Source organism: Ctenocephalides felis, unplaced genomic scaffold, assembly GCF_003426905.1.
Source record: "Ctenocephalides felis isolate EL2017-DRISC unplaced genomic scaffold, ASM342690v1 CF-g0.4_SCAFFOLD_01886, whole genome shotgun sequence".
NCBI lineage: Eukaryota > Metazoa > Arthropoda > Insecta > Siphonaptera > Pulicidae > Ctenocephalides > Ctenocephalides felis.
In genome coordinates, this window is record NW_020538040.1 from 63,977,315 (window position 1) to 63,990,119 (window position 12,805).

Genomic DNA, 12,805 nt, shown 5'->3' on the forward strand with positions numbered 1-12,805 from the left:
TACCTTAAATGACTATTGAGTATTCGCTTATGATCTATCAAGTTTTTTTTGTATAGAAATTCAGCCAACACATTTTTAGGTATTCAGATCGCAAACATGGTTGCAAATTACTCAGTGGCATTGCGGAGAAATATGCTGACAAATTACTGCTGAATTACACAAAAAAACTCTATAGTCATTTAAGTTAAAAAGAGCCAGGAAACGACAGAAATTATGAGATTTTGATTATTATGCAAAAGAATGCCTAGATCGGAAATTTTGTCGTTTCTTTAAAAAAAATCAATTTTTTGCCATTTGACTCCTAATTTTGACTTTAGATTCGTGTTCAACATTGAAAACATATGACACACCCAATACAAAAACTTTTTTTTATTTTGTGGACTTGTGTAATTGTTGTAAACATGAACATATTTCAAGTTATGTTAATAGCTCTTGTTCTATTTCTTCGGAATCTAATTAATCGCTTTAAAGAAACTCTAATATATTTTATTCATAAAACTAATGTCAATGTTGTGTCAGCTGTAGCAGTTAAATTTCAGTTTTCACAAAACTAGTTTCAAACAGCGTAACGCGCAATGTGAGGGCTTCTTGGTGGAATATAATTATATTATATTTGTTATTATATATTTTTATTTTATTTAGTTATTAGTTGAAAATATGTTGATTTTATGAAACAAAATATTAAACTATAATTGCTAGATTAATAACATTTCTAAACGTCAAATCGTTTCCAAATTCATATTTTAAAGGAATACTTTTATTTAAATTGAAAGTAATGAATAATCTTACACATTTTTGTCCTTTTATAATTTTCGCTTCATTAGCTTGCGAGTTATATGCGTTATATTTATATCATAAGAAATAAAAAAATCTTGAAACTGATTAGAAACTACATTCATTTATTATAAGTATTGTACGATTCGCATATGAATGGATGGACTTATAATACGAATAAAATTATGCATGTACAACCGAGATCAATAAAAATGCAGAATTTTTTAAATATATTTATACTATCTAATTATTTACAAATTATATTTATAACTATCACTAATTTATTTTAATATATATAATTTTACTAATATTGATTTTTCTTGAAATTTTAGATTTTAGTGATAAAATTATAATTAATAATTTATCATAATTTTTTTTAGGCATAATTAATAAAATAGGCGCTAATAATATTGTAGTATTTACAAAATACTTTTTTATATTTATTTTAGGAACAGTTCCATTTTATAATACAATTTTAATTAGATTTTTTAATCACTTAAAAAATAGTATCGCAATAGTGTTGAAACAAAGTTATAAAATTAGAATATTTTTAAAATCAGCATAACTATTAATTAAAAAAATTGTAATACCTATACTTCTACTTTTTCATATCTAAAATTATTATTATAATATTAAAGCTGATTACTAAAGGCAACATCTTTCCTGCAGACATTGATTTATCCAATCCGGTGTTACAACTTTCAAGTCAGGCATTTGGCTCACCATCATATTAGTTTTTTCTTGCATAAATTTCTCCTCATTTTCTTTATTATGGGAATCCATTGATATTTTGATCAAATGCGTGACTGACCCGTCAGGTTCTTCGACGACACGCGCTCCCAAAATCGTCAGATCCATTTTTACAATTTCCTCCCGGACTGACCGTAAATAATATGCGCTGGTGTCAACGAAATCAATCTCAGAAATCGGCGGAATCAGAAGATAAGCGACAACGTGCCGTAGGGGCGAGTAGGAATTGATTCCATTTTCAAATAGTTCTTGGTCCATCATTAGAATTTCCTGTTTTGTAGGCGATATATTGTGTTTCTGTTGAAATTTTACATTAAATTGAAATAAATGAAGAATGTCATCTTTAATCTTTTTTAATTTTTCTGTGCAATATTTTAATAAGCAATCGACCTATCACGATTATCCGCAAAGTTTCCATACAATTCTACGTTTAATTATATTAAATATGCGATTTGTTTCATTAAAATATTAATGTTTGAAATTATGTTAATGAGTAAGAGGTTCAGTATTAGATATGTAAATAAACTATTTTGCCTTGAGGCATGTTACACGAACTTCCCGATATGTTTAAATAATCGACTTAATCAATAAACAATAAATCAATTTATGAGTGATTAAAAGTATTCCGAGTGGATTTATTACACATCTTTGAAAACGAACGAACACGTTAACTCGGAGTATTTTCTAAAAGCAAATTTTCAAAAATCAACCATTTTTATAATTGAACCGTAGGACTTTAATGGTTTAGTATGTTCATTAAGACCAAGTACTCTATCGTTATACCAAGTAAATCGTCTAATTTTAATTTTAACAAACGTCAAAAAATACTCATTTTCTCGAACTTTGATGAATTTTTAAAATTAAACTACTTGTCGTAAGGCCGTAATATTTCAGTAAGATCTATAAGACCATGATATATATCGCCAAAAAAAAGCACACACACACATACTTTTTCCAAATTTCGTCTCATTCGATTCAGAATGGCTTGAAACGTCGAAAAAAACATAAAATTAGCGAATCGGATTTTTTATGAAAACAAACTAATCCTTCGGGAAGTTAATAATTTCAGTATATAATCGTTTATTACCCATTGAAGTTAAGTAATCTTACCTTTACGTGCTAAGAAAATAATGAAGCGCAAAGTTTATTAAAGCCAAACAGTTCATGCATATTTAATTATAAGAATATTTTAGATTCAATGTGAGCAAAAAAAGACAACGTGCAACTTCTTTCATTTCGTTCACGGTTATCCTCACCATCTCATCAATTTTATCCATCGCCTTTTTTAATTCTTCAAGATCAGCGTCTTCCGTAAAACTATCACCATAATTATCATACAAAAGTAGTAACTCGTCTTGGGTTGCTTCGGTAGCCCCTAATACTTCGGATGGTCTATAAGGCAAAAGGACACATTTTTGAAAACATCTCAATAACCAAGACACATGTACTACATCAGTCGCATCTTCAGTTTCATTAACTTTAAGTAAATTTATGTGGCTAGTGACACGCATTGAAATTTTTCCCACTAATACACAATTAGTTTTTGGACCTAAAATTTAGATATAGGATTAGAATGTCTTTTTAATTATATGTATTGATTATATATGCTTAATTGAATATTTATTCAATTTATTGAACAATTGCCCTATACCTGCATTTTGTACAACTGCACCACCATTCTCAATAATTTTCTTCTCTATCTCAGGCTTCGTTAATTCTGGCGTTCCTGTTAGTACACAGAATTCTTTTCCCTCTAGCAAATTAGAAATAATTTTTATCTGAAACAAATGTGCTACAAATATCTTTTGAAAAATACATGAAATCATTATTGTTTGAAATGATCAATACCTTTTTAGAATCTAATTGTAGTGAAATTGGTGCCGGTTCTATTCTGGTTTGTTTTCTAGGACTCTTTGAACTGGTATTAACATCTTGTTCGATATCATTTATATTTATGTGTCTTGTTGTTAATTTCTCAACGTTGCTGTAATTCTAACAAAAATATTTTTATTGAAAATTCTATTTCAATATACATACTTAGACTATAACTGTGATAATATTGATAATATTGTTTCATAAAAAACGTTTATTCTATACTAAATAATCCACCGAACATATATAATATTCCATATATAATATATGAAATATATAATATCGTTATTTAAGTATTTTTAAAAAAAAGTACATTAAAATACCTTTATCAAGTTGTTAAATTCGTTAAGAGTCATGCAACTATGCCAGGGTTTATCATAACGAATTTTCTCAACTCTAGGGAATCTAAGAGTATAATTGGTTTTGAATGCAGTAGTACGAATCAACTCGGTTGCTTTTACCTTTGAAAATAAAAAAATGAATATTAGATTGATATTAATAATAGAACAAAAAATAACTACAGCTACATTTAAACAACATTAAATATTCTTCATATTTATACAAATTATACCTATAATAGAATTTATGTTTTAATATTGTCATAGTAGAATCGTTCTTATATAACAAAAAATAAAAAAAAATTGAATGAGAACAGAACTTTTCATAGCTAAATTTTGAACTGCATATTACGGCTAACATAAGAAAGGTATTAAGATCTATCTTTTTAGTATTAAAATACCGGTATACCTGCAAAATGCGCGAATTTTTAGGTTCAATCCATACATCGGGTGCCTCTTTAGTCCAAGCTAAGTTTGGTGGACATTCGCGTATTCGACGATTTGGTCTATTACCGGTTGGAGGCGTCGTCTTCCAATAGGGACGTAAAGATCGAGTTAATTCATTTAATTCATCTGCTGTAAATCCTATGCCAACACGGCCGACTGAGTAAAACATGCATGGTGTAGACTCTTCTTTGCCAACAGAAAAATCGAAAAATAAAAACATCAGATTTTTTTTCCTATGTACTTAGTTTAATTGAAGCAAAGCATTTGTAGCTGAAGAGCAAACAAACAATATGTCTGACTCGTGTCCTATACGTTTACTTTATGTACGTTATTCCTCAAGTTTTAAAATGTATTTTGTTCATTCTATAAGTATTGACATACTTATAGAATGAACTTTATGTCCATAGCAAACACTTCAGCAAAAGCATTGGTAAGCCATAATTCGTGCATTATTCAATCCACAACAAATGAGAACAAGCAGCTCTTAGATAGGTGATAATAATCTTCAGTTAGTCTACAGATTGCACATCATAATCTTTTGTATTACTAAATGTTATATTTTTAGATAGTCTTAATTACTAAATGCAATAAAAAAAATCTTTTTTAAACATTTGTCTGTTAGTTAAATTTTAAAAATTATAAAAATAAAATATGCGGTATATATACAATGGATTGTTCTTTTTTTCTATTTTTAATATTCGGGTATGCAAATTTTAAATATGTTTAATAACATAATAATGATATTATATTAATAATCCAGGATTACTTATTGATAATAATATGTAATGAAGATAGTGTTAAAAATTATCGAAATTATATGAAATATTTTACCAGGTTCATCCACTACAGCAACTCCAAGCAAAAAACTGCTTATTCTACCCTTCGTTTTTCCTTCACCATAATATCCTCCAATAATTAATAAATCTAGTTCTGATAGAATGCCGGCTGTATACTGAAACATTATTATAATATAAATTACATTTTTGGAACGAAGCAAGATTTTTGAATACCCTTTTACCTCTGGTTTTATTTTAAACCAGCCAGCATTTCTACTATTAGGTTTGTAGATCGAATTTGAAATTTTCATAACTATACCCTCTTCGTTTTTGTCAATCGCGGTATTGAGAGCTTCGATTACCTGTTCTCTGCGAATTGATAAAAAATAAGTTCATAAAACTTTATATATTTGCATTCAGATGCCAAATGCAATTTAAAATACATCAATAACAACTCTTGAAATTAAGGATAAATGCCATGTATTGAAGAAATTGATAAAATTACATCCAAATTAAATTCAATATTAACATGAGAAATCAGAAAAGAATAGAACTAATAGTTTCAAAAACTTACGCAAATGTTGCTTCCGTTTTCTTGCTCTGTATTAAAACCCCTTCCGATTCTTCAAATATTTCGTCCAGAATTTTTAATCTGTCCGATAGTGGTTTATCCGTTAATACTTCATTATTGAAATATGTGATGTCGAACACGCAAAAACACGGCTGATGAACAGAATCACTCACTAGCTTCTTAACGTCGAAATTCATACCTAATCAAATTCAAATTTGGTTCATGGATTTGTGTCATCACAATTTACTGCATAATGATACAATAATGTCATGGGTCAATTGGAACAATTAAGCATATCATGATTAATGATCTGCTAACGATGGCATATCATGACTTTGTCACTTTATTTTATATATTTAACTTGCATCTAGAATACTCATAGTTGAAGTTCCAAGATTCCAAAATAATACTGTAAGTTATGCTTTACTCTAGATCAGGCTAGAATATAAAATATTATATATGTTCTCCAATTACCTTTAGATCCAAAGCATTTTTTGTGTTTATTCCAGCCCATCATTTCTCCATCCAATATAAAACTTTTAACATTAGGTTTTAAAAGAGAATCTATTTTAGGGGTTAGCATGCCTTCCTTAGCTGAAGCACCATACTCTTGCGTAAAACAAAAACTATATTAAAATAATGTATTATTATTATGTGATTATTTTTCCGATGCTGTAAAGTCGCGGAACTTTAAAGTACCGCTACTAGATTACTAAATTTCAATTGAAATTTATCTTACCCATTTCTAGAAAAATATTTATATCGGCCATTCAACATATGAATTTGAAATCTCTCTCCGTCGAATTTAGTTTCCAAATAGTATTTTACGCCTGATTTAATATGTTTTTGTATTTCAGCTATGTCCAATCTTTTTGATAGCATTGGCCGAAACGGGCAAAACAATTCTATTTCCAATTTATGCAGGCGATCAGCGGGATTGTTAAGCGTTGTACAAACCTAAAATATGTTTCAAACTTCAATTAGATATAAGAAACAGTATGTATTATGTACTATATAGCGTATTTAAGAACCTTGAGTAAGCTATTACTAACGTCGAATAACTCAGGGGCATCTATATGGTACAATTTTAGGATCGAATTCTGTGCTATGTTAAATTTCATATCCTTCAATATGATTCGGATAAGCCATTTTACTTCTAAAGCAGTCATTGATCGCATCATTGAAATTAATTCATCATCTACTTCCCCTAAAAAAAATTAAAAGATATGAAAGTAAGTTAATATTATATTAATAATCCATAATTTTTTTACTTAAGTATATTCTTCAACGTGTGCGTTCTTCAGAGAAAATGTAAAATTCGACCGAATTTCATTGATAATTTCAAAATTCTGAATCTTAATTCAAATTCGCAAATTTAATTGAAATATATTCTTAGAATTTGAATTCAACATACATATGTTTGTAAAAAAAAGCTCAAAAATTCAATCAAATTTTTTACAGTCATTCAAGTGTTTGTACAAATATACATATGTACAGTACTGGTCAAAAGTTTGGGTCCACTTCACAATATTGATGAAATGTACAATACCAATATTTATGAAAATGTAATCACTGTTTATACAAAATATTTCAACTCATAAAAAACCCGCAAATATTTATCTATATTTTTGATTTTTCGAAATATCTGCCTTTTGCTCGTATAACAGCAAGGCATATTCTGGACATCCTTTCAATCAATTTATGCAATGATTCCGTCGTTATTTCATTCCAACGATTCTGTAGGAACGTCCAAAGCTGTTTTGTATTAGTTGGTTGCAATTTTGAAACTTGTCTGTCCAACTTCTCCCACAGCAATTCGTCGGGCGATGCTCAGTCACCCCCAGTCTGGGGATGCTGCTTTGCTGGGGGGGCATTAGTGACGTTGTGAAAATTCGGGGTATCATGGACAAAAAAGTCTACTACAACATTCTTTAACGGCGCGCTTTTGCGTGTGGGATTACATTTTCATAAAGATTGATAATAAAAACCAATGAACGAAGAAAACCATGGTTTCTTGAACATTTGATCAATATTGTGAAGTGGACCCAAACTTTTGACCGGTACTGTATATGTATTGAATTTATTCTATTTAATTTATTATTATTCCAAGATGATTAATATACAAATTAACTTTCAAATATCAAAATATTCTGCTGCTGCGTATTTTTTTTAAACAAGACATTTTAAGTATATAGTGAGATGACTATATTTCAAGTATAATTTTGCATACGTTGTACATGCTCAGCATATTTCATGGCAATATTGTCCAAATGTTTGTTGACATCTTCCACAGTTAGAGTTCCCTTTTGAGCACACCGTAATTTCAACACAATGTGGGCGACTTCGGCAAAATCCCCATATGACGACGCACTTTTATAATTGAGCAATTTTTTGGCATCCGCAGCTTCATAAAAAATTATAATTAATTTCAAGTTGATATATATATATATATATATACATATATATAATAAAAATATTATTGATAATTGATAATGTTAATATTAATAAAATATTTATATAAACTTAATCGAGAATAACGCACATACGAAATTTAACTTTGATGTACCTTCTTTGGATATTGATAAAACCCTAATTAAAATCTTCGCTAAAGTAGATTCTTTTAGCCCATAGGCACCTCTTTCTCTTTCTGCTTGAGGAACTAATAATCGTAATACAGGATAAAAACTTACGTCCTAAAACAAGGGGAATACTTTTTATTGTACCTGAAGCTATTGTACACAAAGTATAATTTTATTACATGAAAACCAAAATTTCGTAAAAAAAATTCTGCTTAACAAGGTTTTGTTTTAGATTTAGCACTTACCGCGTTTGCATGTTCTGACTTGAACTCTTCCGCAAAATTTCTAAAATAATTTATGTAATTTCGCATAAAATCGAACTTTTTAGTCTTGGGTGCATTTTGAAATAATTCACAACGATTACAGAAGTCACTGAATGGTATTTTAGATGCAACACTAAGGCCAATTTCTTGAGTACCCATTTTTATTGCTATATTAGACTATACAGGCACTGCAACAAATAGTAAAAGATATAAATTATTATATAAACGATGATTTATTTTACAAAATAATATTATAATACAATATATTTTTGTAAATACATTCTAGCTAAATCATGCGAACCGCTTTTTGCATATATTAAATGTATGTTATAAGCTGTTTCTTTACGTAAGTCTAGTATTTCAGGACGAGATTCAATTAAAGAGTTTGTTATTTCTAAAACCTTCAAGTAGTGATGGATTGCCACGTGTGAAAAGCCCAGTTGGTGAAAGGCACGTCCTGTGTTATAATGAATTTCATGTTGGGCTTCTTTACCGCGTCCCGCCGCGTATTTAGTAAAAAACGCTATTCCTTGAGTTATAAGACTAGATCTCTTTGCTGAAAATTTTTGACAAGCCATTTGGAACATGGTAACTCCGACCATAAATGCATGTAAAGCTGAACCATCATGCTTATACCGAGATACATATTCACTTAGAGCATATTTATAAGTACCTGCAACCAAACAATTGTTTCCAGTAAGAATATTTACAGCAGGATTTAGATTATGACCATTGCGACATAAAAAGCGCATCAAGAATTTACTATGTCTTACGTCATCTGCTCTTTGAATAATTTGATTGTATAAATTCCATACTCGGTGTTTTTCATAATTTTTCTGTACTAGTTCGCGAATTATGTTGAAGCCTAAATAACCATCTTGATTTGCAAGGCAAATAATAAGGCATGTAAACTCTAATTCGCGTATATATTCCTTAAAACGCTTAGATCCCAATGCAGAAAAAGATATACGTTGACATAATCCAAATTGTTTTTTCTTGAAGGCGATTTGAAGAAGTTCTTTCAATAAAAGCCATTCATCTTGAATACTTGGTTCATTTGCATTAAGAAATATTGGAGCATCAACATCTTCATATAATTCACCTCTAGCCATTCTTACTTCTTTAATAGCAATTTTTTTACGTACAACTTCCTGCAATCTAGTTAAAGCTTCCGCCTCTTCAGCATTTCTTATTCGAACGCAATGTCTTGATAATAAAAGTTGCCCAACTTGTAATAATTGAAGTTCATCTCCCATTATCCTCAGTAATTTACAGCGTTCAAAAAGCAATCCGGGATCTAACATGTCCAAATCTTCATCTTGCTCTAGAGCTTTCAATGCTTCTTCAAACTTATTCTGTTCCCTAAGAAGAATGGAAACGGTCATCCTAGGCTCTAAGTGTTTAGGGGCTAAATGGATAACAGTTTGGTATGAAGTAATTGCTTCGTTTATCCTCCCACAAGCCTGCAGGCATTCTGCATATCTTAACCAAACTGCAGCTAAACTAAAATTATTGCTTTCTATTAATGGGCATAACAATTTTAATGCAGCCTCAAAATAGCTTTCTTTCATAAGAGCTTCAGCAAGTTCTAAATATAAGTCACCATACTCTTCTTTATCATCTTTAATTAATAAATGGTGTAGTAAATCATTGAACAAATGGTCAGCTCGCAAATGTACCAAACATATTATTAACTTGACACGTAAATCTAAAATTAAATCATCGGGTATTGTGCAATTAACCACAAAGAACTTTTGATCAACACCCTCTTTACTTTCATATAACTCAGTCATTCCTTCAATTACAACATTTGCATGTTGAGCTAGAACTTGTAAGCCGCTTTGATATTTTCCTACTCCTATCATTAATTCTAAAAGCAAATTTATATCAGGATCTTTGAAATGTTGTGGTACTCGAGAATAAGCAATTTCTAAAGCTTTTAATGCTTTTGAAATATTATTATCATGATGGTAATTAGTTGCTATCATTTTTGCTACTTGAACTATTTCTTCTGCTTCATCTAAAGGTATATATTCCAAATATCGTAAATAACATCGCAATGTCATTTTTGTATCATTAGTTGTTTCGACAAGTTTTATTAGCTTTCTGTGCAAACTAACATCTTTAGGATCCACCTTTAAAGATTTATCATAACAAATGATCGCTTGCTTTATATTTCCTAAGTCTTCAGATTGAATTGCCAATCTCACCCATTGTTCAGCATTGTGAGGGCACACATGGGCTGCGATTAATGAATATTGAAGTGATTTTTCTGGGTTGCTTATTTCATATATTTGTGCTAATGTTATGAAAGGTTCTTGAGCAGTAGGTACCTGTCTTATTAGCTCAAAGCAAATGTTTTCAGCTATTTCCATTTCACCTCTGGCGCACCGAAGATTAGCTTCACCCATGAGTCCAAGAAGCGCAGGAGGTAGTTGTGTTCTTTGGTTTCGCCTCACTTTAGATTTGTGTGGCTTATGTACACGTTCCGAAATTTCAGATTTCTGCTTTGTTATATCAGTTTCATCTTCTTCCTCAGACGAGCTAGTGCCCTCCATCTGCGCCGAAAACTGATCGAAAGTTAATTCTCCATTTAAGAACTTATTTGTTAGCTCATGGTCTCGCTCTGCATCATATTCTACATAATTTACATCTGATTCAACATTTTTTTCTTGTTCTTGTTCTTCTTCATTCTGTATAGTTACAGTTTGTGCTTCACGAAATTCTGCCAAGTCGTACTTGTCTAAAGAATTGCTATCCAATTCTTCAACAATAATTGGAACTATTAATCCACTTGAACAAGGATCTTGTGCATCGGAATTCATTGTTATATTGTAGTACAATCTCAATTTTCTTCCTGGTCTTTTCTCTATTTAAATTGTATTTATTATTTAATTTAATACCAATAGTTTATATTATTATGTAATATTCGCCAACTACCACATTTATATATATATATAACTTTATGAGAAGGTATAATATTTAGCGAATAAAAAGAAAATCATCCGTCACCAATCTAAATATTTTGAATTGAAACTGTCACCATAGACACATCCCTAGGTGGGATAACTCAAAATATCATATTCAATATGCGTAAACGGAAAGATTATTGCCAACATAATCGATCCACTGTGTTTATCTTCAACTGCATTTGTATTGACATTGACACTTCTAGATTCCAATTACTGTTTTTTGACTTTATTAGTTATAGTACATGAGCTTTGAAAATGATATGATTTAACTTTAATTGCAATGTATTTTTACCTTCTTAATATTATGAGTCCATTTTTCTTTTAGTTATACGAAAATTTTATACTTAGTTATGGATAAAAAGCACATAGTAAATTTGACTCAATTTGACTGCTGCGTGATAATACGACTGCCCAATACACCACTTTTATCTTTTACAAGTGTCAACAAATCACAAATGAAGTTAGATTCATATTCCTAACTTAGTTACGAATTTTTTCGGTAGCCACATATATCTCATGTCGTCATGTCTTTCATCTCTCTTTTCTCAACCTCTCAACGATATGTCATTAAACTGACAGCACGTAGCTAAAATTCCGAAGCACGTGTAGTTCTTCATACACATCGTTCATCCAGTTATATTTATTTTTATATTTTATATGTTTGTAAATTTGTAATTGTTAAATCGGTTTTACGACATGGAAAATGTTAATTTTGTACCTTGTGTTTGCTTTGTTAAACGAGGCGTTGCTAAATCAAACCCCGACAAAGTAAGGTTATCTCTTGTACAAAGTTTATATTAGCAGAAGAATACAGTATTATGATCTCTAAAACATTGATTACTGAATTTTAGGTGCAGCTTTCTAAAGAAGAATTGGCAGAAATAATTAATAAAGCAAAACAGGAAATAAAGTTAGTGTTAAATGTCATAGATATAATTTTTTTTTCAATTATTTATTTAAAACAGACATATACGTATAGTTTTTATGTTCTTTCAAGAATAAAATATTTATTAATAAATATTTATATAAAATGAAGTTTATTAAAATAATTAGTAAATGTTGTTCATTTTTAGCGACCATGAAAGCGATAGTGAACATTCTGGTGATGAGATGGTAACAGATGATAATAAAGTAGCAAATGATGACGATACTGCGATGCTAGATGATGAATATAAATTAAATGAATATGATAAAGATGAAGGTTTTTTATTATTAATAATAATTTTTGTTTTTAAATTTAATTATCTATTTTAATATATTTTTAGAATTGCCAAGTTCAGTTTTGGGAATCGGTAGCATTGCTCTTATAGGAGATGAGGAAACAGAATCATATTTTAGCAGAAGAGATCGTGATGGGGATCATGAGATTCTGGTAGTTTTATTATAGTCTATTCTATATGACATTAATTTCTTTTTGATAGTAATTTAGTGGAATATTTTATATTGTATTTTTTATAAAGATT

General features: G+C 29.7%; 3 protein-coding genes across 3 annotated transcripts; 1 reads left to right on the top strand and 2 right to left on the bottom strand.

Annotated features, from left to right (window-relative positions):
* Positions 1-1,419: 1,419 nt before the first annotated feature.
* LOC113375202 (DNA ligase 4-like) lies at positions 1,420-11,732 on the bottom strand. Its single transcript, XM_026615148.1, has 16 exons — positions 11,635-11,732; positions 8,353-8,558; positions 8,095-8,221; positions 7,759-7,932; positions 6,560-6,735; positions 6,268-6,485; positions 6,003-6,154; positions 5,532-5,727; positions 5,200-5,326; positions 5,013-5,133; positions 4,144-4,367; positions 3,720-3,857; positions 3,373-3,516; positions 3,176-3,302; positions 2,781-3,073; positions 1,420-1,821 (listed from the first exon to the last, which is right to left on the bottom strand). Exons 2-16 carry the CDS (start codon positions 8,527-8,529, stop codon positions 1,420-1,422), a joined length of 2,796 nt encoding a protein of 931 aa, XP_026470933.1. The 5' UTR covers positions 8,530-8,558; positions 11,635-11,732.
* LOC113376771 (general transcription factor 3C polypeptide 3-like) lies at positions 8,622-11,495 on the bottom strand. The gene has a single exon (XM_026616822.1). It carries the CDS (start codon positions 11,193-11,195, stop codon positions 8,622-8,624), a length of 2,574 nt encoding a protein of 857 aa, XP_026472607.1. The 5' UTR covers positions 11,196-11,495.
* Positions 11,733-11,847: 115 nt separating the features above from the next.
* On the top strand, positions 11,848-12,729 carry LOC113375203 (periodic tryptophan protein 1 homolog). Its single transcript, XM_026615149.1, has 4 exons — positions 11,848-12,110; positions 12,194-12,252; positions 12,416-12,543; positions 12,608-12,729. The coding sequence occupies exons 1-4, from the start codon at positions 12,039-12,041 to the stop codon at positions 12,727-12,729; spliced, it is 381 nt and encodes a 126-aa protein (XP_026470934.1). The 5' UTR covers positions 11,848-12,038.
* The last annotated feature ends 76 nt before the right edge of the window (positions 12,730-12,805 follow it).

Bases quoted from the DNA above. Each gene is read 5' to 3' on its own strand.
- LOC113375203 (XM_026615149.1), top strand. From the start codon at position 12,039: ATGGAAAATGTTAATTTTGTACCTTGTGTTTGCTTTGTTAAACGAGGC. The intron at 12,111-12,193 runs GTAAGGTTATCT...ACTGAATTTTAG, and splicing joins CTAAATCAAACCCCGACAAA to GTGCAGCTTTCTAAAGAAGA. The intron at 12,253-12,415 runs GTTAGTGTTAAA...GTTCATTTTTAG, and splicing joins AAAGCAAAACAGGAAATAAA to CGACCATGAAAGCGATAGTG.
- LOC113375202 (XM_026615148.1), bottom strand. From the start codon at position 8,529: ATGGGTACTCAAGAAATTGGCCTTAGTGTTGCATCTAAAATACCATTC. The intron at 3,858-4,143 runs GTATACCGGTAT...TTATTTTCAAAG, and splicing joins AAAATTCGCGCATTTTGCAG to GTAAAAGCAACCGAGTTGAT. The intron at 3,303-3,372 runs GTATTGATCATT...CATTTGTTTCAG, and splicing joins TACAATTAGATTCTAAAAAG to ATAAAAATTATTTCTAATTT.
- LOC113376771 (XM_026616822.1), bottom strand. From the start codon at position 11,195: ATGAATTCCGATGCACAAGATCCTTGTTCAAGTGGATTAATAGTTCCA.